The sequence below is a fragment of the Oryzias melastigma genome, linkage group LG17 (assembly GCF_002922805.2).
Source record: "Oryzias melastigma strain HK-1 linkage group LG17, ASM292280v2, whole genome shotgun sequence".
Taxonomy (NCBI): Eukaryota; Metazoa; Chordata; class Actinopteri; order Beloniformes; family Adrianichthyidae; genus Oryzias; species Oryzias melastigma.
The window spans coordinates 26,434,837-26,456,412 of NC_050528.1; the positions used below are offsets into that span (position 1 = coordinate 26,434,837).

At 39.0% G+C, this 21,576-nt stretch overlaps 1 protein-coding gene and 1 non-coding gene across 3 annotated transcripts; both read left to right on the plus strand.

Moving 5' to 3' along the window:
- Positions 1–405: 405 nt before the first annotated feature.
- ano8a (anoctamin 8a) lies at positions 406–21,105 on the plus strand. 2 transcript variants are annotated; one of them, XM_024273375.2, is made up of 18 exons: positions 409–1,563; positions 6,426–6,536; positions 7,802–7,934; positions 10,627–10,765; positions 10,835–10,931; positions 11,006–11,122; positions 11,200–11,327; positions 11,418–11,579; positions 13,805–13,957; positions 14,124–14,250; positions 14,897–14,952; positions 15,036–15,110; positions 15,382–15,864; positions 15,975–16,148; positions 17,066–17,257; positions 17,350–17,481; positions 17,632–17,742; positions 19,955–21,105. In XM_024273375.2, exons 1-18 carry the CDS (start codon positions 1,410–1,412, stop codon positions 20,588–20,590), a joined length of 3,180 nt encoding a protein of 1,059 aa, XP_024129143.1. In that variant the 5' UTR covers positions 409–1,409; the 3' UTR covers positions 20,591–21,105. The 2 variants fall into 2 exon arrangements, with proteins under 2 accessions (XP_024129144.1, XP_024129143.1); XM_024273376.2 differs by lacking the exon at positions 17,632–17,742 and having other exon boundaries at positions 406–1,563.
- Positions 13,016–13,088, plus strand: trnak-cuu. The gene has a single exon. It is a non-coding gene; the product is annotated as a tRNA-Lys (tRNA).
- Positions 21,106–21,576: the final 471 nt, after the last annotated feature.

Genomic DNA, 21,576 nt, shown 5'->3' on the forward strand with positions numbered 1-21,576 from the left:
AAAAAACATCTTTGCGTGTGATGTAGAAAATACACTTCACAAGCAACAGGGAGGGGGAAAGGGGTGGAGTTACTCCACATCAGTGGTCCCACCCACAAGTCAGAGGTGAATTTCTAACTGCCACTCTACAGAAACTATGTCCAAGAATAAAAAATAAATCATTAGGTTTTATTAGGGTAGTGAGTGAGTTCTGTGAGCAAAAGAATAACAGAGTAATTTAGGCTACAAATCACTTAAAGATAGTGGACAGGATACAGCTATTTACATAAAAAAGAAATGGGAAAATCACATGGTTCAGTCTATGTAAAGTACATCAAACCACAACACAGTCATCTTGGTGGAGGGAATTCAGCTGGATAAACTAGGTAGGATTTTTTATCTCACCCAAAATCAAGAGTAGACAAACTTCAACTCCACAGGAATGGGAAGAGGTGCAAATCATTCACACGTTTTCTGCGGGTGCACCAAATTAAGAAAATACTGGGACGTAATATTCCAGGGGGTAATATTCTTGATATGTCCCTAATAAACATAGTTGACATTGTTCAAAAAGAATATATGTATTCGGCAAAATTGATTTTAGTTGCAACAAAAAAAAAAGCAAATACAAAACGCTGGTTACAACCAGAATCTCCTCCACAACAGGACTGGATCAAAAATGTGGAGGAGATATGGAAAAAAATGACATATGACCTTAAACTAAAGAGATGAGCAGTGGAGTAAGTGGAAGCAACCCCTATGAAACTATGTAAACATTTGCAATAATAAATAAGGAAATGTAGTAAACTTCAGACCAACAATGACCAGAATTACATACTTTTATGTGTTTTCTTTTTAGTTGTTTTAGTTGTTTAGTTGTTTTTTCATTTTTGTTTTGTTTTGAAAATATTTTTTGATTGTGATCTTAAAAATGTTCCTTTTTTGCATCATTAGTTGATGTGCTTTGCCCTTCAAGGCCACCGTAGAGATGCAGGGAACTATTACAAACATGCAGGAGGTTTGACAAACATGGAGCTCAAGCAGAAGGGAAGAGCTGGAAAGGGGGCGTCCCCCCCTGGGCCCCCATAAATAATCAAGTACGCCCCTGTTCATGACAAAGTGACACAAAACTGTTGTGTTGCTTCAGTTCCCTGTATAGTGAATGTGTTTTGCAGGAGCAGCACGTGTGTCTACCTGAATCACACGTGCAGGTTTGTTTACAGAGCTGCAGCGCGCGCGCGTGTTCCCCTTCATGTGGTGTCGTCACGCAGTCACGACTGGTGCGTGAAGATGCGTGAAGATGCCATGATGATCGCGTGTGTCCTCTCTCCGCTCCTCCTCGCAGCATCACTCCGTCGGGTTTTCTCCTCCATCATGCAGTAGCGGGAGAGCGCTCCTTCCTCCCTCACCCGGTGCGTTCGAGCCCCGCCATGCAGGCGGCGGGCATCTCCGCGGTCGCTGCCGACGACGCTGCAGACGGCGGCGGAAGCAGCAGCAGCAGCGCGCACGGCGGGGAGAGGATAGAGGGGACGCAGCAGCAGCTGCTGCAGCATCCGCAGGAGCAGACATCTTCAGGGGTCCTCGGTGAGTCGCATCTGAATCTAATCTACTGCAAACACCCAAAAATCATCTGGAGGATGGAGGGATGAGACTGCAGGCCACAGAGTGGCAGGATCTTCAGTGGTTGGAGGTTTTCATTTGGGAATTTGGGTTGATCACAGTGCAGTCAGGACAGGCCAGATGTTGTGGTCTACAGGTGCCTGCAGGACACCTGAGGGGGTGTCAGCATCATAAATCATTTATAAGACCTTTTTGTGGAAGCCCTGATTGCCGTTTTGAAGCTTTAAGAATTAAACAAGTAGCAGGCATATTGCACAAAAGAAATAGCTTCTAATATACCACAAATAAGCGTCATTATCGGGTTTATGTGGATTCTAGTGGTGTGGTTCTGTCTTTTTTTTAAAGGTTATGTAGCTCCAGTTTGTCAACTTTCCAAATTGCTCTGTAGGAAGCAAACACACAAAAATGTACATAAATGTACACTGAGAGATGTTATATCTGTGTGAGTAGTCAGAAGATGTCAAAGCACAAGTAACATATATAAAAAAAGGCGTATATTTTATTTACATAACACTTTTCTACCTTCCATGACAGCCCAAGGCGCTTTAAGATTAAATTAGATTAGAAATGGTTTATTTCAAGAAATTAAGAAGAAAAAAAGAAAATTCATGTGCAATACAATCAATCATCAGAAGTTTACATCCATAAAAACATGTCAAACACGATAACTAAACATTAAGAGATTGCCTCTAATCTCCCATCCTTGAATACAAATTTCACCCATGGTGTTCACACTAGACTACCAGGGAGGGGCTTCTTCTTTGGTTTCCTTTTACTGTTTACTAGCACATGTCTGCCACCTACAGTTGAAAGAGAGTTGGTGTGAAATGTCAAAGCGGTGTGAATCTCGCTCTTTAGCTCTATTCCGATATTTGAAAGACTTGGTGTCAGATAATTCCGTCTAGTTTTAATTGCTCCTCCATGATCAATTTTTAAACCGTTGGGACTTTTGTGAATTAAAAAGAATGTTATCTATACTCCACTACCAAATCCAAGTCCATTATGGGTCAAAGTTCTACCCGGTTTAACTTACAAGTTTTGAGTCTTAAAGCAGTTACAGAAACTTGCGATGCATGCAGGTGGGAGTTTCAAACCAAGACACACGATTATGCACGTTTACATAGACTTTTTATTGGAAGTGATCGCTGAACCCACACTGGAGAGAACATATATCAGGGGGCACCAATGAGAGAACTGAGTCATATGAAGGGCTTCCAGTTTGAAATAACAAATCTGCTCAGTTTGCCTTTAGTTATACATTATTAATAATGATACTCCTCTATGTAAAGACACTGATTTCTCATGATAATTATCAACAAAGACAAAAACCTAGGAAACAAAAATCAATATTCAACAGTTTATTAATCTCAGTAATTGTTTAATTTTCAGATAATCCCTTTCATTTCATAGGAAAAATGTCAAATTTCACTATGTTGTACCAAGTTTAGCAATTATTTAATGTTAAGGAGAAATCAACTTACACATTTTTAGATAAATCTTGTCACATTTTGAGCTTATGACCAAATTTGCAGCATATTTAACACAATTAATGATCTTTAAACTGGAGTAGGTCAGAGGTCACCTAAACTTATCTAAAGTTCATAAATCATAAACATATTTTTAAGGTGTTTTAATTTTTAAATCTATGTAAATGCTAGTGTAATTTAAAATAAATAACAAAAGAATAAAATTTAATTTTAGACGCAGCTTAAAAGTGAGTTATGTTATTTTTAGAAGAGACCTGCGGTCGTGGGCGGACCCAGGTTGGTGACCTCTGGCATATATCAACGTAGCTTTACACTGGTGCCAACCTATAACCACCAGGAGCAATGCAGGGTTCAGTGTCTTGCCCAAGGACACTTCGTCACATAGGCAGGCAAGGTGGGAGCTGAACCGAAGACCTTCTGATTGAGGGTTGAACGCTCCACCTCTGCACCACAGCCACCTCAAAAAAACATAAGAAAGCATAAACAAAAGAAAGCATTAATTAATTAATTAAAAGAACCAATACACAACCAAACTGTGCTCCTGATCCTCTTGAGTTGTAAAAAATATTGTTTACATTTTTTAATTAAAAAAATGCAGTCTATTATCAAAGAGGTTATGAATTTATCACAATTAGATACTTCTATAATAGGAGTAATAATTCGATCAAATGTGTGTTGACTTTATCCTGACTTAATTTCAGATTTTTAGCACAACTGTGTTCAATGGTTGATGTTTGTCTATGGCCCAATTATTCTTGCACACTGAATTATTTAATGTTATAAAAAAATTATGACAAACGGCCAATTATTTCAGTGCTACAGCATTGAAATAATACTACCTCTAACCCATTATGGAGTCTAAAAAAGTTCAGATAAAAAAAAAACAAAGACAAAAACAACAATAAAAGCAGATTTTGTTAAGGAAAATGTGGTGTAATTGCATTAGGGTTTGATGATTATTTTGCCTTTCAGATACTATTTAATGAGAACTCACAAAGAAACTTTTTTCTTTAGGTATTTTACCTGACCTTAGGTTTATTTCTCAAATGTCAAATTTAAAAGCAACCATCAAGAGTTGCAGTAAACTTATTTTCTTGGTCTGGTAAAGTGATTTATATAATACTTCTGCAAGTCTAAAGGCGGATCTTTGAACTGTCATTTCTTTAATGTGCAATAATGTTGCTGAAATAGAAGCAATTCCTCCAAGAGGTCAGACACTCTGTACTGGACCAGAAAGACACAAGAACACGTCTATAAGATTTGACTTGAAGCTGCATAAATATTCCAACCAGCTTTCATCACTTCTGTTCATCTGCTCCAACAGTTTCCCTTTCAACTGATTTTATGATGTAGTAGGTTGGTCAGCTATCAAAATATATTTATGGAGCACACGATTAAAATAATTTCAGTACAGATGGCCATTACTAAGTCAGATAATTAATGCTAAATCTGCAGATTGCTACTGAGTGTATAATCAAAATCACACATTCTGTTTGCATGAAGCACTGCAAATTAATAAAAACTTGTGTGTATGAACACAGGAGCAGTATTCATATTTATGCATGACGGTCAGAACATTTATCAATTTTTTGAAGTTGTGAAGTGAATAGCTTAGCATTTTAGAGTGAAGGTCTGTTAATGTATTTGAAAGATATTTAAAGACCCACTCCAATGAAAATCATCTTTTTTGTGTTAATGTGTTCTTGTAGCATTTTTTTTTTTCTCATAGTAGAGAAGTTATGATTAGAACAGCGTCTCTGAATATTTCATAATTTGAATCAGGAGCAGATGAAAACCAGATGCTTGAAAAATGCTCAAAGTAATGGTGCAGCTATGGGAATTTTTCCGCTTTAGACAAAATGTATTTATTGGGGCCTTAATTGTCCTCGTCTAAGCCGGTATTTGACTCAAAACTGTTCAGCTGGATAGCTCCAATATGCTAATGTTAGCTTGAGGCCGTAAGAAGCTGTAAACTAGCTTGAGAGAGAGTGTAAACACAGACTTGATAGGATATTAGCGGACATAACTTCTGCAACAACAGACCTGCCCACATCCCAGAATTGTATTTCTAATAATCTGCAGAAAATATTTATTAAAATACAAAACAGGCTTTTTGATTTTGGCTAAAAACTGCTTAGTCATAGTTTAAAGACTGTAGTGAATGATTTTACAATGGAAAAAAAATACAGTTGGAGAGGGACTTAAAAGAATAATGAGATATAAACCTCAGCTACTGTCAGCTGCTGGTGGAGACAACATGCGCTTAACTTCAGGTTTAATTCATATGAATGGAGCTGATAATAATGAAATCATTTTAAAGACCAAATACAGACTCAAAAAAGTGCGTAGGTTTGGTATTAGCATGGATGCTATTAACTTGTATTTACTGGAAAGTCCTATCATCTATGTTGAACATTTTTTTATCTACTTTTTGTAGAGAGTTAAAAAATACCAATGGACATTACAGCAAAAAGTTGTTTTAATGTGAACCTTTTTAACTTGTAATAGGCTGTGTAGCTAGCTAAGCTAAAAAGTTAGCGTCTAGAGCTAACAGAGCTGCTTTTATTTTGTAAATTGCTAAATAAAAAAGACTGGGATTACTGCAACAATTCCAACACATTTCATTGCCTTTAACAGTTATATTAATGGACTAGTTTAGTTAAACTGCCAATTTAAGCCCCATTTATGGCCACTTTCCACTTCTGTTTCTCCTGTTGATTTGGTAATCAGTTATTTTTTGAACCAAATATTTTCCCATACATTAAGTTTTGTTATAATGAGCTTTACTGTAAGTGTCACTTAACCCTGAGCTATAATGTGTTGAGGTCAGTTTTGACCCGAACACGTTTTAGAGTTAAACCAGAAGTGGCTAAACAAATGCAGTAAAACAAAGTGGGGAAAAATGACACAAAATGAATGTGGAACTGCTAGCTGAACTCAAATCGACTCATTTGCTGTCTATATTTATTTATTCTTTTGGTCGGACTTGACAGGGCAGTTTCTTGGCGACTGTGCACCTGCCTGTTTGCAGATCGTTCTGTTTGCTGGTCATATTTGCTCAGTCATTTGAGCGCTGCAGCAAAGCTTTCACGTTGCTCGATCCGAGCCATCATTTAAGTGAAACATCCAAAAATAGGCTGCAAATGTGACAAATTAAAACCAGTGTTGCACAGTGGAGTGTTACTATGAAGAGGTGGTTAATCTTCAGCTATGATGATCATGAGTAAATATCACCATCTGTGCCTCACTGTTTGACAAAGACGCACACACATTCTGTTTATTCTGCAACCTTGTTTTTTTTTTGTTTTTTTTCATCCACGCTTCCTTTCTCATCTGCAGATAAACTGTTTGGGAAACGGCTTCTGCTGGCACGCCACTACATCATGTCCCGCAAGTCCTGGTTAAAGATGGTTCCCACTGAAAACTGTGACATCCTGATGACTTTTCCTGGTACTGTGTGTCCTTCCTGCTTATTCCAGTTAAATCATCGTTTGATCTATTGTTAAATCATTCCCAATAGTCCTTGAACTGTGATAATATTGTTTTTAGCCAAAACCAAAAATCGTGTTGTTTTTTAGGACATGGTTTCTGTGGTTCATTAGAAATACTAAAAAATTAAGCCTAATTGTCTTTGAAAATGTTTATTATTAAGAAGGTGATGCAAGAAAATGTTAAAAATACCATTTTAATTGGAGTGGATCTTTTAAAGATTATTCTGCTGTTTACCAGCCAGGTACTTATTAATCAAACTATACCTTAAAATAGCATCTAGAGATAATACATTACCTGTTTTCCTTTTTGTCGATCTGTGCAGGTGAGCAAACCATGTGGATTTATATTAAACATGTGACACAAATTCCGAGCATAAAAAAACCCTTCTTTTAGTTATTACCACTTTCTTTCTACATGAGACTATTTGATGAGCTTATCATAGGGAAATGATTAATGTTTTAGCTCAAATTTAACTGCAAATGAGAAGTGTATGTGTATTACAAATGAATTTACAGAAATATTGTACATCATTAGCTCTTGTAATTTTAATCTATTTATATTTTAATTTGACATGTATTTTTCTCCCCTTAAAATTTCTTTCTCCAACAACTTTTAGATAATAGATTTCTGTTGGATGGCTCAAAATAGTAGAAATTAAGGATGGAAAAAGAAAAACTATTTACGGATTTAGGTGTGCAAACAGCTAGCAATCATTTATTATTAATAAACCTTTTGTTTAAAAAAAAGACTGGCGGAGGAAATTAGAAAGCACACAAAAAATGGGTAAATCATAAAAAAAAATCTATGTTCTGCAACTTTTACACCTCTTATCGTACCATGCAGAACATTTTTAATAGACGAAAATATGGTTCAACTCTGCAGGCCAGGCCAACACTTATGCATTAATTATCAGGATTATTTTATTATTCTTATTAAACATTTTCATTGTGTCATCTGCAGATGGCCAATAAAGATCTGTCCTGAAAAAAGGAAGACATTATTGAGCATGATCTGTGTGTTTTATGTTTCCAAACTCATTCAAAATAAACTGTTTTAAACATTTTTATGGTCAGATAAGCCCAATCTTTGACATACTTGTTGGTAATCACAGTTTGTTCCCACGAGCTAAAGAAAATGGAAAACGTCTTGCATGTTCTCAGTTTTTAGCTCATTCTAGTGTTATAGGTGCACACAATGCCATCAAAACATGTTTCTTCTCTTAGAAACCATAGATGACCACACTCTGCTGTGGCTTCTGAATCAAGTCCGTGTTGGAATCCCACAAGTCAGCATTCAGGTTCGGCAGCTGGGACACACACAGGCCCAAGCCTTCTTCATCACAACGACGTTTGAGAAGTAAGCCACTCTTTGTCACTTTTTTGGGTACATTTTCTATTTTTTATTTTTGCTTTTCTTTAACTTTAACTTCTTAAAATCTGAGCTAACCCTCTACATATGGAGTCACAGGGCCCCATTTAAGGAGAACGAGCTATTGTGGTAGTATAAACTAAAACGTGATGTCTAAACGCCATGTTTTAAGAGGTTGAATAAAAGTTTTTTCAGTTGTTTTGTTACAGACAAGAAGAAACGAATACAACCCAAAATACAAAACTTAACTTTTATCTTATTTTTGCATCAAACTACGAGGATTCAGTTCAAAATATATTACAATGTATGAAACCCATTTTAGAAAGGGTGTTTTATTTGTCCCAACGTTCAAATGTACAGGTCCGTCTTCGTTTGGTGTCTTCTTCTGCTAGTCATTCATGCAGACCTGCTGGGAGCATTAGATCTCCACCCTTGTGTACCAATGCAAACAGCATTGCAGCAGTGTGGAACCAAAAAGGGTGTGCTTCAGGTGGAAAGGCACATAATGTGTGTGTGTGTGGTATGTGCTTATATTTGCATCTACTGTGCAGACACACAAATGTGTGCATCATCTGCTCTACAATAATACTGAAACTCTCATGTAAACACCTTCAGCAGTGGCCAGCAGCTATAGAATTATTTTAACTCGCTCTTTGACACACCGTAATCCCTCGACTCCGCTGCACTGAGTACAGTTGTAAGCCTTATAATACAAGGTTCTCTTGTTTATTATTTAAATATTGATTTTATTAAGATTTGTGTTACTTTTGAGTTATAACTAAATGGTAAATAACCATTTAGTTATAACTGTTAAAATTACTTTTTCCTTTGAAAAAAAACCAAACTCTCCTGATGTTGAACACAGAATGATGTGAAACCAACTAGAAAAGCAGGTGACTAACCGTCCACCCATTCATTTTCTGTCATGTTCTGGACTTTAAAAAAAAGACTATTTTAGTGGAGAAACTAAGAGTTTATTGGGCAAACTTCTTGAGGCAGATGGGGACAGGTCTCGTCAGTAGGAACAGAAGTCAACTGTAGGGATGAAATACAACGTTGAATCCAGTGAGCATGGGGCTGATGTCAGAGAGAGATACATGCAGAGGTAGAACTCTAGGTTTGAGCTGGAGTGAAGGATCAACATCCAAAACCAGGTCCTACAAACATTTCAGCAAAAGAAGCAATTATCAGATCTGTAATCCAAAACCAAAGTGATGGCAGAAACTTGGTCAGGGTTAAAACAAATAGACCTGAAAGACATGTAACTAAGATCAGAGTGATAGGCTTGACTTAATGAATGCAGGCTTCATACAAAGGGCATCTCCTAGGCGTGTCTGATGACATAATTACCTCATCCAGAACCAGCTGATGAAGAGGAACACATGGTACGACGATTTTCTATACCCACTCTTTCCTGTTTTTGGATGCTGGAGCCTATCTGTCCAGCTACTGTAAGGTGGGGCGGTGTGCAGTTTGCCAGTCCATCGTAGAGCTTAATAACTGTAATATCTGTAACTATTAGGGCTGGGTTAAAAAATCCATTTGAATTGATTTAAGCTTAATAATCGATTCACAAAATATATAAATCGATTTAGCACACAAAGCTAAAGTCCGCTAGCTTGATGCTAACGTTCAATAGAATTTCCCATAGGATGGCTAATGCTAATGCTCGGTTGACCAAAAAAATACATTGCTGACTAAATGAACGTCTTTATTTACTTACAGGTATTAATTTTCCAAACTATTTTAAGGGAATGATTTTTTAAGTAACTATTTGTGGTCTAAAACTTAGTTTTTTCCCTCATACTGTTGTCTTCTTCTTGAATAAAGTGTATTTCTATAGCGCGATCGCCACCTAGTGGCCAAACTGAAACGCCCTCCAGGAGAAGGAGAACAATGTTTACAATGTTATTGAACCTTTTGTTTTAGAACTTCTCCCTTAGAGAATCCATCTAACACTGTATGATATTAACAATTAATTTTTTTCACTAATACATTTTACAATATGTGAACTGTAGCAGATTAAAATAAATATATTCAAATTAAATAATAGATTTTTAACGTATTTCTAAACAAATGTGTATAATTGTGTAAACTTAAAATTGAACTGAATTCAAGAAGCGAAAGAATATGAAAAGATTGGAATTGAATCAATTCATGCTCTTGTGAATCGAATCGTTTCTGGAAATTATAACCGATACTCAGCCCTAGTAACTAGTAATGTTCAAGCCCTCAACTCATTCCTCTGGTTGTAGTAGGTCAAAATGTAACTGTATGGATTGGTAGAAATAATACAGATTTAATGTCTTCTACACTTATGTAACATTCTTTATTTTACATTAAGGAAGAGATAAAGTCCCACTCTGTTGATTTTGTATCTATTCTTGAAGTGTTCCCAGGGATCTTTTAATCATGAATATGCCATTTTTAGCTCAAATCAACAAACCTATGTCGTTTTACAGGACATAGTTTCTGCAGAGCAGCAGCAGTTCAATAGAACCATATAATTAATTCCATATCCCAGTTTGGGATCTGTTTGAAGGCTTATCCTACCAACCCCACCTTTGATGCTGAGTGCCAAGCAGTTCAGTTCTGCCTGCATATTTGAACTGGTGCTTGGGACAGACACTGTCGTACTGGTTGGTGTGACCATGCTGTTGCCCTTTCCACTCTCTGACAGCCTGCTGCGAGGAGCTGAGCAGATGGGAATGCACAAGACCGTTAAAGCTCAGTTTGGAGGAGGAATGCAGCGCTTTTCCTGTGAGGAGGACAACATCTATGAAAACATTGAAAGCGAGCTCTGCTTTTTCACCTCACAGGTCAGAATTCGGACATTTCAGGAACTATATTCTGCTTGCGTTCTGATTGTATTCTTATATATGTTTTAGGAGCGTCAGAGCATCATTAAGTATTGGCTGGACAACCTTCGTGCCAAACAGGGGGAGGTGCTTCACAACATCCACTTCCTTGAGGGGCAGCCCATCAGTATGCTGTCATTCATTCAGCGTCTAAGCCATGTGCTGTGAAGGTGTGAATCCCTGATGCTGTGTCCTCTACAGTTCCAGAGCTGGTGGCTCGTGGAGTGATCCAACAGATGTTTCCCCTGCACGAGCAGAGGATACTCAGCCACCTGATGACATCCTGGGTGCAGGCTGTGTGTGAGAAGCAGCCCCTTGGTAGGAAATGTGGATCCACAACAAACAGAAATACAAAGAAAAAGAGTTACAAAATAGATTAAATCTCTCTTTTGCAGATGATATTTGTGACTACTTTGGAGTGAAGATTGGCATGTATTTTGCCTGGTTGGGTTTTTACACAAACTCCATGCTTTACCCTGCTGTCATTGGCTTTCTGCTCTGGATATTAGCAGAGGCCGACCAGGTATCAGACGGCTCTATGAAATGGCTACATGTTTAACCTGAAGAGTATATTTCTTCCAATCTATGGTTGTCTGGTGTTTTGTTTGCACAGACGAGTCAGGATGTCTGCTGTGTTGTTTTTGCCCTCTTCAATGTGGTGTGGGCAACGTTGTTCCTGGAGCGCTGGAAGAGGCGGGAGGCAGAGTTGGCTTTCAGGTGGGGCACTCTGGACACTCCTGCAGAGTCCCTGGAGGAGCCCAGACCTCAGTTCAGGGTGAGCGTCCATGTTTAAGATCAACCAGCAATAAAATCTGGCAGACAGGGCCCAAGAGTCTACACTGAAAGGTTTATCTACCTGGTTAAAATAAGTTTTTCTATGGTCCCCTTCCTTTTTCCAAACTCACTTAAGCTCTTTCAGGGTTGCTGGAGCCTATCCCAACAAGTGTTAGGCGAAGGCAGGGTACACCCTGTTCAGGTCACCAGTCTGTTACAGGGTCATACAAAAACAATATATTGGGATTTCTATTTTTATAGTTCCAAACTATCCCAAAATGTACTCAGAAACAGTGCAGTCACTTTTTACTGTGAGATGCCGTCAGAGGAGACCAGAGCTCTTTCTTGGTCTTTGTTCCTGCCCGCTCAAAAGGTGCTCTAGTGTAACACAGTCAAATGGTGTATGCTCGTATAGCGCTTTTCTACCTTCCTTAAAGGCAGAAGGTGCTTTACAGTCACAGTCCCATTCACACACTGGTTCCAGCCTTCCACCACAGGAAAGTTGGGGTTTGTTGTCCTCCCCAAGGGGACTCAGACACATGGGTGGGCAAGGTGAGAATTAAACCTGCAACCTTCTGATCAGAGGTTGACCGACCTTCCACTACACACAGCTGCCCGAAATTAATGTTATTTAATGCAGACGTAAGTTTGTTTCAGAAAATTTCAGGAAGTTAATTATTTTTTTAAGCTAAAAATAAGTTTTAAAGTATTTCTGGTTTTGCTTTAACTCATGCTAAATCAATTTTACTGAGCAGTTGCATAAAATAAATAAAAACTGATTTAATTTCCTCAATATTTTTAGTTTTTTATTCTACTAGAATTTATTTGAATGTCGCGGTTGGAGCCACATCATAGAGGGATTTTTTTACCCCAAGGGCATGACACACTTAATCACAAGATTGTGGGTTCGAGCCCCGTGTCAGGAAGAGTTTTTTTTTCTTTCTTTTTAAATAATTAATTTACTTCACATTTATATTTTACATGAAAAATGCTTTAAAATATTTGGCCTGAAATAATAAAACAAAAAGACTCAATGTTACAATTAGCATCTGAGCAGACCGCTGCAGCTTGCAGAAGAAGGGGTAGGCCTACAGTCTTTCGACGTCTTTTTAAAATTATTTTATTCAAGCGGTTGAGTCACCGACATTTTCGTCACATTTTTAAAACAAGTTATCCTGAGAGTGAAGATGCGAACGCAATCCACAGCCTCCTCACGACTCGGTGAATATCGTTTTCTACACCGTGTGGACTTCAACTGCATCCTTAGTTTAATTGAAACTCTCGTTTACGTCGGTTTTAAGAGTAATTTTACTGCTACATAAAATATACTGCGTTTCAATCCCAACGCTGGAAGTGAAAATTCTGGACATGATGAGGTGACAGTAAACAGTCTTGCTAGATATTGGCAAAATTAATATTTTCGCACAGTTATCGTCAGCCCGGCTAGCTCAGTCGGTAGAGCATGAGACTCTTAATCTCAGGGTCGTGGGTTCGAGCCCCACGTTGGGCGCTTCGCTTTTCTTTCTCCTCAGCGGAGGGTAGGTTTTTTTTATCAAGTCCAACAGACATTAATTTCTCTCTGTGTAAATTTAGTTACAGAATAACTACTCTATGTTTATGGGCTAACAGGAAGGACCACTCAAAATCGATGAAGGTGGTACCTTCAGTCCCACTGCATCCACTGACTCTGAGAACTGTGATAATTACAGTCAGAAAATGGCTGTTTAGTCCGTACTATCACAGTCTGAAGTTGTCCCAAGACAGGTGTAAAAAGCTCAGTTTTATCACATACAAACCGCACGACCAGAAGCTGTTCTAGCCCGTTCAAAGCGCGATCTTACTGTGTCACATACAGGTATCGAAAACATCTTTATGTGTCTGAACTTTTCAGATTCAAAACGAAAGAAAAAAGTTTAAAGTAAAAAAAATATTTGAAACTGAAAAAAAAATGTTTTGAAATGAATATTTTGAGTTTTCAAAACCTAAAAAACAGAACATTTGAAGCTAAAAATAATAAAGTTTAATTTAGAATAGTAAAAAGTTTTGGACATTTTACTTTTTCTTTTGGTCAAACACTAATACTTTTTTCAATTTGTTTTATTTGGGTTTCAGACAAAATTGGCTCCAAGTAAGCTCCATATTACCCTGGATAGAGGAAAACTCAAACAAACATTCAGGTTATCAGGAAACACACATTTATATCTTTGCTTTTCCTTTTCCTTGCAGGGGGTAAAGCGCTGCAGTCCCATCACGGGCTGTGAGGAGTTTTACTATCCTCCCTGGAAGAGAGCTGTGTTCAGATGGCTGGTCAGCCTGCCAGTCTGCGTCCTCTGTCTGTGCTTCGTCTTCCTTGCTATGCTTCTCTGTCTAGAACTGCAGGTACGTCTGCTCGTGAAATGCAGAAAAAATTGAGAAGGTTTAATCTAAGGAGCAGTTTTGGATTCACTTCAATCACAGCTTGTTGAAACAAATCGACAAGTTTGTTGGTCCAAAAAAATCTTCTGTTGTTGACTTTAAAACTAAATCACGTCTTACGCTCCTGCAGGAAGTGGTGATGGAGATTCAAGAGTTACCTGGTGTTACGAGATTCATCCCTAAGATACTTCTGGCTGTTACTGTAACCATATGTGATGAAGTGTACAAGAAAATCGCCTACTGGCTCAATGATATGGGTAAGAGATCTATTTCTTACTTCATTTAAAACATACAAACCGATGTTTTATTTACTAGCACATAAAGATATGCCAAATGTTTAAAATGATAAATTGTATATATTTGTTCACTAAATTTCAAATGGAATATTTTCTTTAAATATTTTCTTTAAAAAAACAGTGAATACTGAAAGGTGATTAAAGGTATTGGTGTAAACTGGATCAGATGAACTCCAATTCAAGATGCAAAATCAATAGCTGGAAACCTGTATAAAACCATAGACTGTATATATAAGAATATATACAGTCTATGTATAAGACAAACACCATCAAAACTTAAGAATGTACTGTTTCATGTAAGAGGAGATGCAACTTTTTAGTGAACATGTTCTTGTCTGAACATATGTGAAACCTGCAATATACATTATTTAGTGGATACATTTGAAATCTATCATTATATTCCATAAAAAGATGTTAAACTTTTGTAGATTAGTTGCTTTGGTCTGACTCTTCGTCTTCTCCAGGGGCGGAGCAACAAGGGGTAAAGGGAGGACAGTGCCCCCACACTCATTTTTTGAGTCAATATTCTAGAGCCCCCTATTGGTCTTCTCTATTATTGATCTGTGATCACAGTCTTCCATCATGCTTTTGTTTTATTTTCTTGCAGAGAACTACAGACTCCAGAGTGCCTACGAGAACAATCTCATCATCAAGATGGTCTTTGTGAGTCCCGTTGTCTCCTCCGTCTCGGTGTCGGATTACCGTCAGTGTGACGAACTCTGCCGTGTTCTGTGGTTGTTTTACAGTTTGAGTTCATCAATTCTTACCTTAGCCTTTTCTACATCGGATTCTACCTCAAGGACATGGAACGGCTAAAGGAGGTACTCACAAAACGATTCGATTGATGTCATCAGATGTGGTTGACCATTTGATTCATAGTTGATATTTGTTCAGGACATCTTATAACTATGATTTTATAATTGTATTGGCCGATTTGTTAACAACTTGCCACAGACTGATTGATCTGGTTGGATTGTAGGAATAGAAACGGATTCATCAATTAAGTTGATTGATCGTTACTTCCTTACGAAATCATGTAAAGTATGGAGAAAAAATAATGAATCTCAATCTAAATGTGTCTTTTCCTCATAGATGCTGGCTACTTTACTGATTTTCCGCCAGTTCCTCCAGAACATCAAAGAAGTTCTCCAGCCGTATCTCTACGAGCAAAACAAGCTGGGAGTTTTCACTCCGAAGGTGCTGTGGGAACTGCTGCAGGCCATCACGCTCAAGTACGGCCGCCTGGCTCTGGGGAAGGCCCAAGCATCGATGACGTCCTACTCCTTTCTGGGGACCAGACTCTCCGTCAGCCCCAGCGCCAACTGCAACTCCGAGCTGAGGAGGAGAGGAGACCTGAAAGCCGGTTTCAGGCTGACGGAGGAGGAGTGGGACATGAGCGACAGCGCCATGAAGCAAAGGAAGGTCAGCTTCACGGAGAAGGTGCACTACCGGGATGTGACCGCCACAGCACGACCGGCCGATGACAGCTCTCTGGAGGACAGTCCCACGATGGGAGAAGAGGGGATGATCTTTGACAGCTGTGATGAGGACAGTGATTGTGAACTGTTGTCACATGTAGGTTCGGGTCTACCGTTTGATCCCTTTTTAAATCCATATTAGTTCTGTTTCGTCAGAATTAAAGAACACCAGCTATAGAGTGTAAGATGTCTCTGTTTTTACCACAGGAGAGCAGAGATAATCCCAGCAAGCCCCCTCCCAAAGACCTGGACTCGGTCTGTCAGAGAAGGAGGAACAGTGAGGCGAAAGATGACAAGAAGTCGTGGATTGACCCACCAGAAGAACCCAAGAAAGTGGGCCTGACCCAGGCGGAGATTGAGAGCTGCATGCAAACATACGAGGTATCGCTCGTGCCGTTAACGCCCATTTATCTAACCCAGGGGTGTCAAACTCAGTCGCTCAAATCCAAAACACATCTTAGGTCACCAGCCGAACGGGATTTACATTTATTGAACACTCTAAAACTACATTTTTAAACATTAAAAACCATAACTTTTTAACATAATTATGAACTAGATATATAGCATTACCTGCTAATGCTAGTGTGAATGTTGTAAGCTGAACGTGGCCGCTGAAGATGATGAAATTGATCGCTAAAAACGCTGAATCTGATAACTGAAAACACTGAGGCTGGTAGCTGAAAATGCTGGTAGCTGAAAATGCTGAATCTGATAGCTGAAAATTCTGAATCTGATAGCTGAAAATGCTGAATCTGATAGCTGAAAATGCTGAAGTTGGTAGCTGAAAATGCTGAAGTTGGTAGCTGAAAACACTGAAGCTGGTAGCTGAAAATTCTGAATCTGATAGCTGAAAATGCTGAATCTGATAGCTGAAGACGCTGAAGCTGAAAACACTGAAGCTAGTAGCTGAAAACGCTGAATCTGATAGCTGAAAATGTTGAAGCTGAAAACAGTGAATCTAGTAGCTGAAAATACTGAAGCAGGGAGCTGAAAACGCTGAAGCTGACACCTAGCTAACATGTTAGCCAGCCAAATTATCCTAAAAAAACTAAAAATATCAATTAGGTTAGCCAAAACAGCTAGCATGTAGCTGAAAAATTAGCTAAGCTACAAAATAGCCTAAAAAAATCTTAGTAAATGGCAAAATAGTCCAAAAAGCAGAACATTTAACATAATTATGAACAATAAACATGCAGGAATATTATTCCAGAATAAATCAACTTAAACCTTAAATAATGTGGTCTAGCCCTACTCTACGAAGAACACGAGTTCACCTTCCCGATGTCTGACCCGAACAGGGAACCCTCCAGGACTACCAGGAGATGTTCATTCAGTTCGGCTACGTGATCCTCTTCTCCTCTGCGTTCCCGCTGGCCGCCATGTGCGCCCTCATCAACAACATTGTGGAGATCCGCAGCGACGCCCTGAAGCTCTGCACCGGCCTGCAGAGGCCCTTCGGCCAGAGGGTGGAGAACATCGGGCAGTGGCAGGTGGGGGGCGCTTTTCGCCAAACGCCCTTTCGGGTCAGCCTTTGCACGATACTTAGATCTCCTCCCCTTGTCTGTCGTTCCCTATCAACCAGACCGCAATGGAGGCCATGGGCTTGATAGCAATCATTGTTAACTGCTATCTGATTGGTCAGTGCGGTCAGCTTCAGCGCCTTTTCCCCTGGTTGAGCCCTGAAATGACCATCATTTCCATCGTCTTACTTGAGGTACGCTAACATTTGATCGTTTGATGTTTGTGTGCATGACTGATATCTATTCTCTTCTATCCAATGAAGTTTAACGTGGACTACAATGTAGAGTTTTGTGCTCTGTACTGTGAGTGTTGAGTTTGTCCCTCTGTGGTCGATGGTTTTCAGCACTTTGCAATCCTGCTAAAGTACGTCATCCATGTTGCCATCCCTGATATCCCTGGCTGGGTAGCAGACGAGATGGCCAAGCTAGAGTACCGACGAAGGGAAGCTTTCAAGGTATAGCTGGCTCATAGCTTGAAAGACCTTCTGCCAACGCCAGGCTTGTGGTTGGCTGATTTTTGTGTAGTCCCGTTGCTGCTCTTTGAGTTTGTCTTCAGTCTCCTTTAGTCAGTGGCTAACATGTACTGTTGTTTTAATAGTCTTCTTTATCACATTGTGGTAAGGGTTTGCTGCTGTGTAAATAAAAAAATTCAAACCAAATTTAAATAGCTACACTAATGAAAATTGTGTTTTTAGCATCTTGCAGCATTTTTCTCATAATGGAGGATTATTTATTGGATCATACTTTAAGAAAATCATCCTTAAAATGGCATTTTTGAGTATTTATTTATTCAAATTGTTGTAAATCAGGAGCAGGCGCCAAAAATTGGTGACGTAGAAAATACAGGGGCAGGCCACAAGCTCCTTGCTCCACTCCATTCTTATGCATAGACAACTAAATACATGTAGGTTTTTGTTTTCCTTGTCTAGGTTTGCTCTAAACCAAACGTCTGGATACCTCCTTTATTGCTCACAACAAAAATGGCACCAGTGTGAAAGGCTGTTAGCTAGCAGGAAGGCATGAACAAAGGCCAAATCCAAATTCAAAAAGCTGTCTGCTATGAGAAATCCAAAGAGGAAACCAACTACTATTTTATTGTGGGATGTGGACCGACATTAATTCTCCACAATAACAAGCACCAGCGTTGTCTAAAAATTGCAGAAACTCATGGGTTCCCATCGTGGAAGGAGAGCAGTTCAGAGTGGACGGAGCCGATCTGACATCCAGTTGGATCAAAATTCTCTAAAACAAATTTTTTAAATTATTTTTAACAAAAACAATAAGGAAAATGTATGAGAAAAAAAAAGAAAAAGCTGAAAAAAACAAAATTCCAGGAAAAATGTCAAATGGACAATAGTGAGAAATTCTTATTTTTTGGGCTGTCTGGTGTGACTTTAGCCTGGATTTTTCTTCTTTTATTGTATTTTCATTCAGTTTGTTGATACATTTTATTCTTATGGTTTTTATAAAACTAACACTTTCATTCCATGTTGTAAAAACAGTTTGTTAAACATTTTGGGGGGTTCCACAGCAAAATGAATCCCATTTTTTCAGATGGAATTTTCTGTGTTTGCATGATTTATGTCTAGTGTGTGAATATAAGATGACAAAATAAAGACAGTGTCTCATAGGAGAGGTTTTGCTGATTGAAATGTTGCCAAAAAGCAATCAGGTAGTCTTTCAAATGGAAGATACAGAAAATTTCAAAACTGAGTTTTAGACCGGAGGTTCCGAAGGGTTAAAAATAAACGTTCTAAATGTACAATTTTGCGTGTGATTTTATAATATGATTAATTACAGATAATTAGTGGCTGGCAAATACTCTAACAAAAAAAGGCAATTATTTGCAATTAACTTTTCCAGATTTGCGATTAATTTGTTAATTTTTTTAATTAATTCCCAGTCTTAAAAATAACATATATTTTGTTTATGACACCACTCAATCTTAATTCACAAAGTACCTTAAACTAATCATGTATTAGCAGAGTGCTGTACATGGAAAATCAGGAATCAAAAAAAGTTTAAAATAAATGTGTTTTGTGGCTTATAAAGAATATTTGCACAGCTGACCCAAGTATCACCACCTATGCTGCCCTCTACAGGCCAGTCAGGGCAGGAAAATCCTTTAAATTTAAAAAAGAAATCTGTTTATTTACTGAAATAATAAAAAAATGCTTTAAACCATCACCATAATAACTGATGAAAATTATATCCTTTTTTCAATAAGTATTCGTGAGTTATGGTCAAATTGACCTAAATAAGAGAGAGAAAAAATGAAGACAATTCTGTGTAATTTTCTGTACGTGTGATTGGCTGAGAGGAACAATACAGTGAGATCTCTTAATGGACAGAAAACAAACAGATTTTTTAAAAATGGACCAGATCGGCCTTGAAAAAGAAATCCTGATCTCAATGGGTTCTTATCTGGTTGAATAAAGGTAAAAAAATGGGAAAAATTCCTAAATTAAAATGTAAATTTTCTAAGATTCTAAATATGTTTTGGTGTTTTATTTGATTTTACACAGCAGCAAAGAGATTAAATGTTTGTTATAAATGTTCCTTGTTTCTATTAATGTTAGTTTGAGCTTCTAAAACTAAAGCTTTTTCAGATATTTTTCGGTTCCCAGTACCATTTCCCACTTGTGCTTTTCTGCATCCTCCCCTCAGAAGCACGAGCTGCAGGCCCAGCAGCACTTCCAGCAGCAGCTCCGACGCCGCCGGGAAGAGGAGGAGCTCCACCGCCAAGCTGAGCTGCAGGCTGAAGCCCGTCAGGACAAAGCAGACGCCCACCAGCACCACCACGACAAGGCGGGCGGCAAAGCGGGAGACAAGCCCAAGAGACCCAGCTCTCTTCTGGGGACCAACAACGTGATGAAGCTGAAGCAGATCATCCCTCTGCAGGGGAAGTTCTCCTGCGGCGCCTCCCGATCGCCTGCCCAGTCCCCAACCGGAGGCGAAGCGAAGCTCCCCGGATTTCTGAAGTTCCTGAAATCTCCGGAGGGGAAAAAGGAGCCGGCAGTGGCTTGTGGAACAGCACCGACGTCCACGGCGACGCCCGCAGTTCCCGCAGGCGGCCAGGAGAGGTCACAGTCCCCCAACAGGACATTCAGTCCTGGAAAACTGTTCAGTTTTAGCAAGTCTGAGGGCACGGTGGTGTGTGCCAACGGGACACAACAACCAACCCAGGTTACTAACCCACAATCCAGCAGAGGCGACTTAAACACAACGCCAGACGAACTTCCCTCCAACGATTCCGACAAAGGAGACCCCAGACAAGATTTAGAAAACGCAAAAACTTCCTAAAAAAAAAGGATAAACTGATTTCCTCTTGATGCAACTTTCTTCTTGCAAACCGCCAAACTGTATCTATCAACACCTAACTTCCATGTAAAGAAAAGGGCACCATTTGGTAAACAGACGGTTGTAATAATGCATGACCGCCTGGTTGTAATCAAACCGCTGAAGTCTCCTTCGGGTTTCCTCTTGTTGATGTCGGTGTTGACTGCATGTCGTCTTGAGCATGCTCACGTCCTCTTGAGTTTCCAGTCTTCTAAAGCTCCTCCTGCAATAGGTCCGAAATATTCACTGTGACCCTGAAAAAGATTCTATTTTTCCTAAATTTGGTTTTCTATCGGTTATTTTAAGTGTTTGTCACTGCAGGATGCTAATAAATCTCACTTGAACTATAGACATGTATATGCACCGGTATGCACAGGATGAGTAAACATGCTAAATGAGACGCCATATTCCTCTCTGTTTGTCGTCTGGATATCAAATATGAAATAAAGCCCAAAGTATTCCTTTTGAAAATTCTAAAACTGTTTCCCTGTTCTGAAAAAAATATGAGATTTTTACACAAAAAATTTCATTTTTGCTGTTGTCACATAGCCCAAAATGCCACTGTGCGGCGGCTTAAATGCAGGTGACCACGATTTGTAATTGGGAGGTGGCAGTCACATTGTTACACGCCGCACAGAGGTTTTAAGAATAAATTCAAATTTTATGGCGAATGGAGGATTTTTCTCTAAAAGTTGACATCGGTCAGTGGCTGCTCGGGCACATTTTGACGTCACGCCATGGCAGTTCAGTGACATGCTGGGATGATTCGTGGACCAAAAAGGGTTCTAACACTTCACAGATGGGATCAGATGCTTAAGAAAGAAACAAAATGGAATATGGACAAAATTAAGCTTTAAAAACTGCAAATTCGATGCTCACCACCTGTCAAAAAATGTGTTCCTGACGCCGTGGACCCATGTGGGAGGAGCTACCAGCTCTGTCTGTGGATA

Bases quoted from the DNA above. Each gene is read 5' to 3' on its own strand.
- ano8a (XM_024273375.2), top strand. From the start codon at position 1,410: ATGCAGGCGGCGGGCATCTCCGCGGTCGCTGCCGACGACGCTGCAGAC. The intron at 1,564-6,425 runs GTGAGTCGCATC...TCTCATCTGCAG, and splicing joins GACATCTTCAGGGGTCCTCG to ATAAACTGTTTGGGAAACGG. The intron at 17,743-19,954 runs GTATAGCTGGCT...TCCTCCCCTCAG, and splicing joins GACGAAGGGAAGCTTTCAAG to AAGCACGAGCTGCAGGCCCA.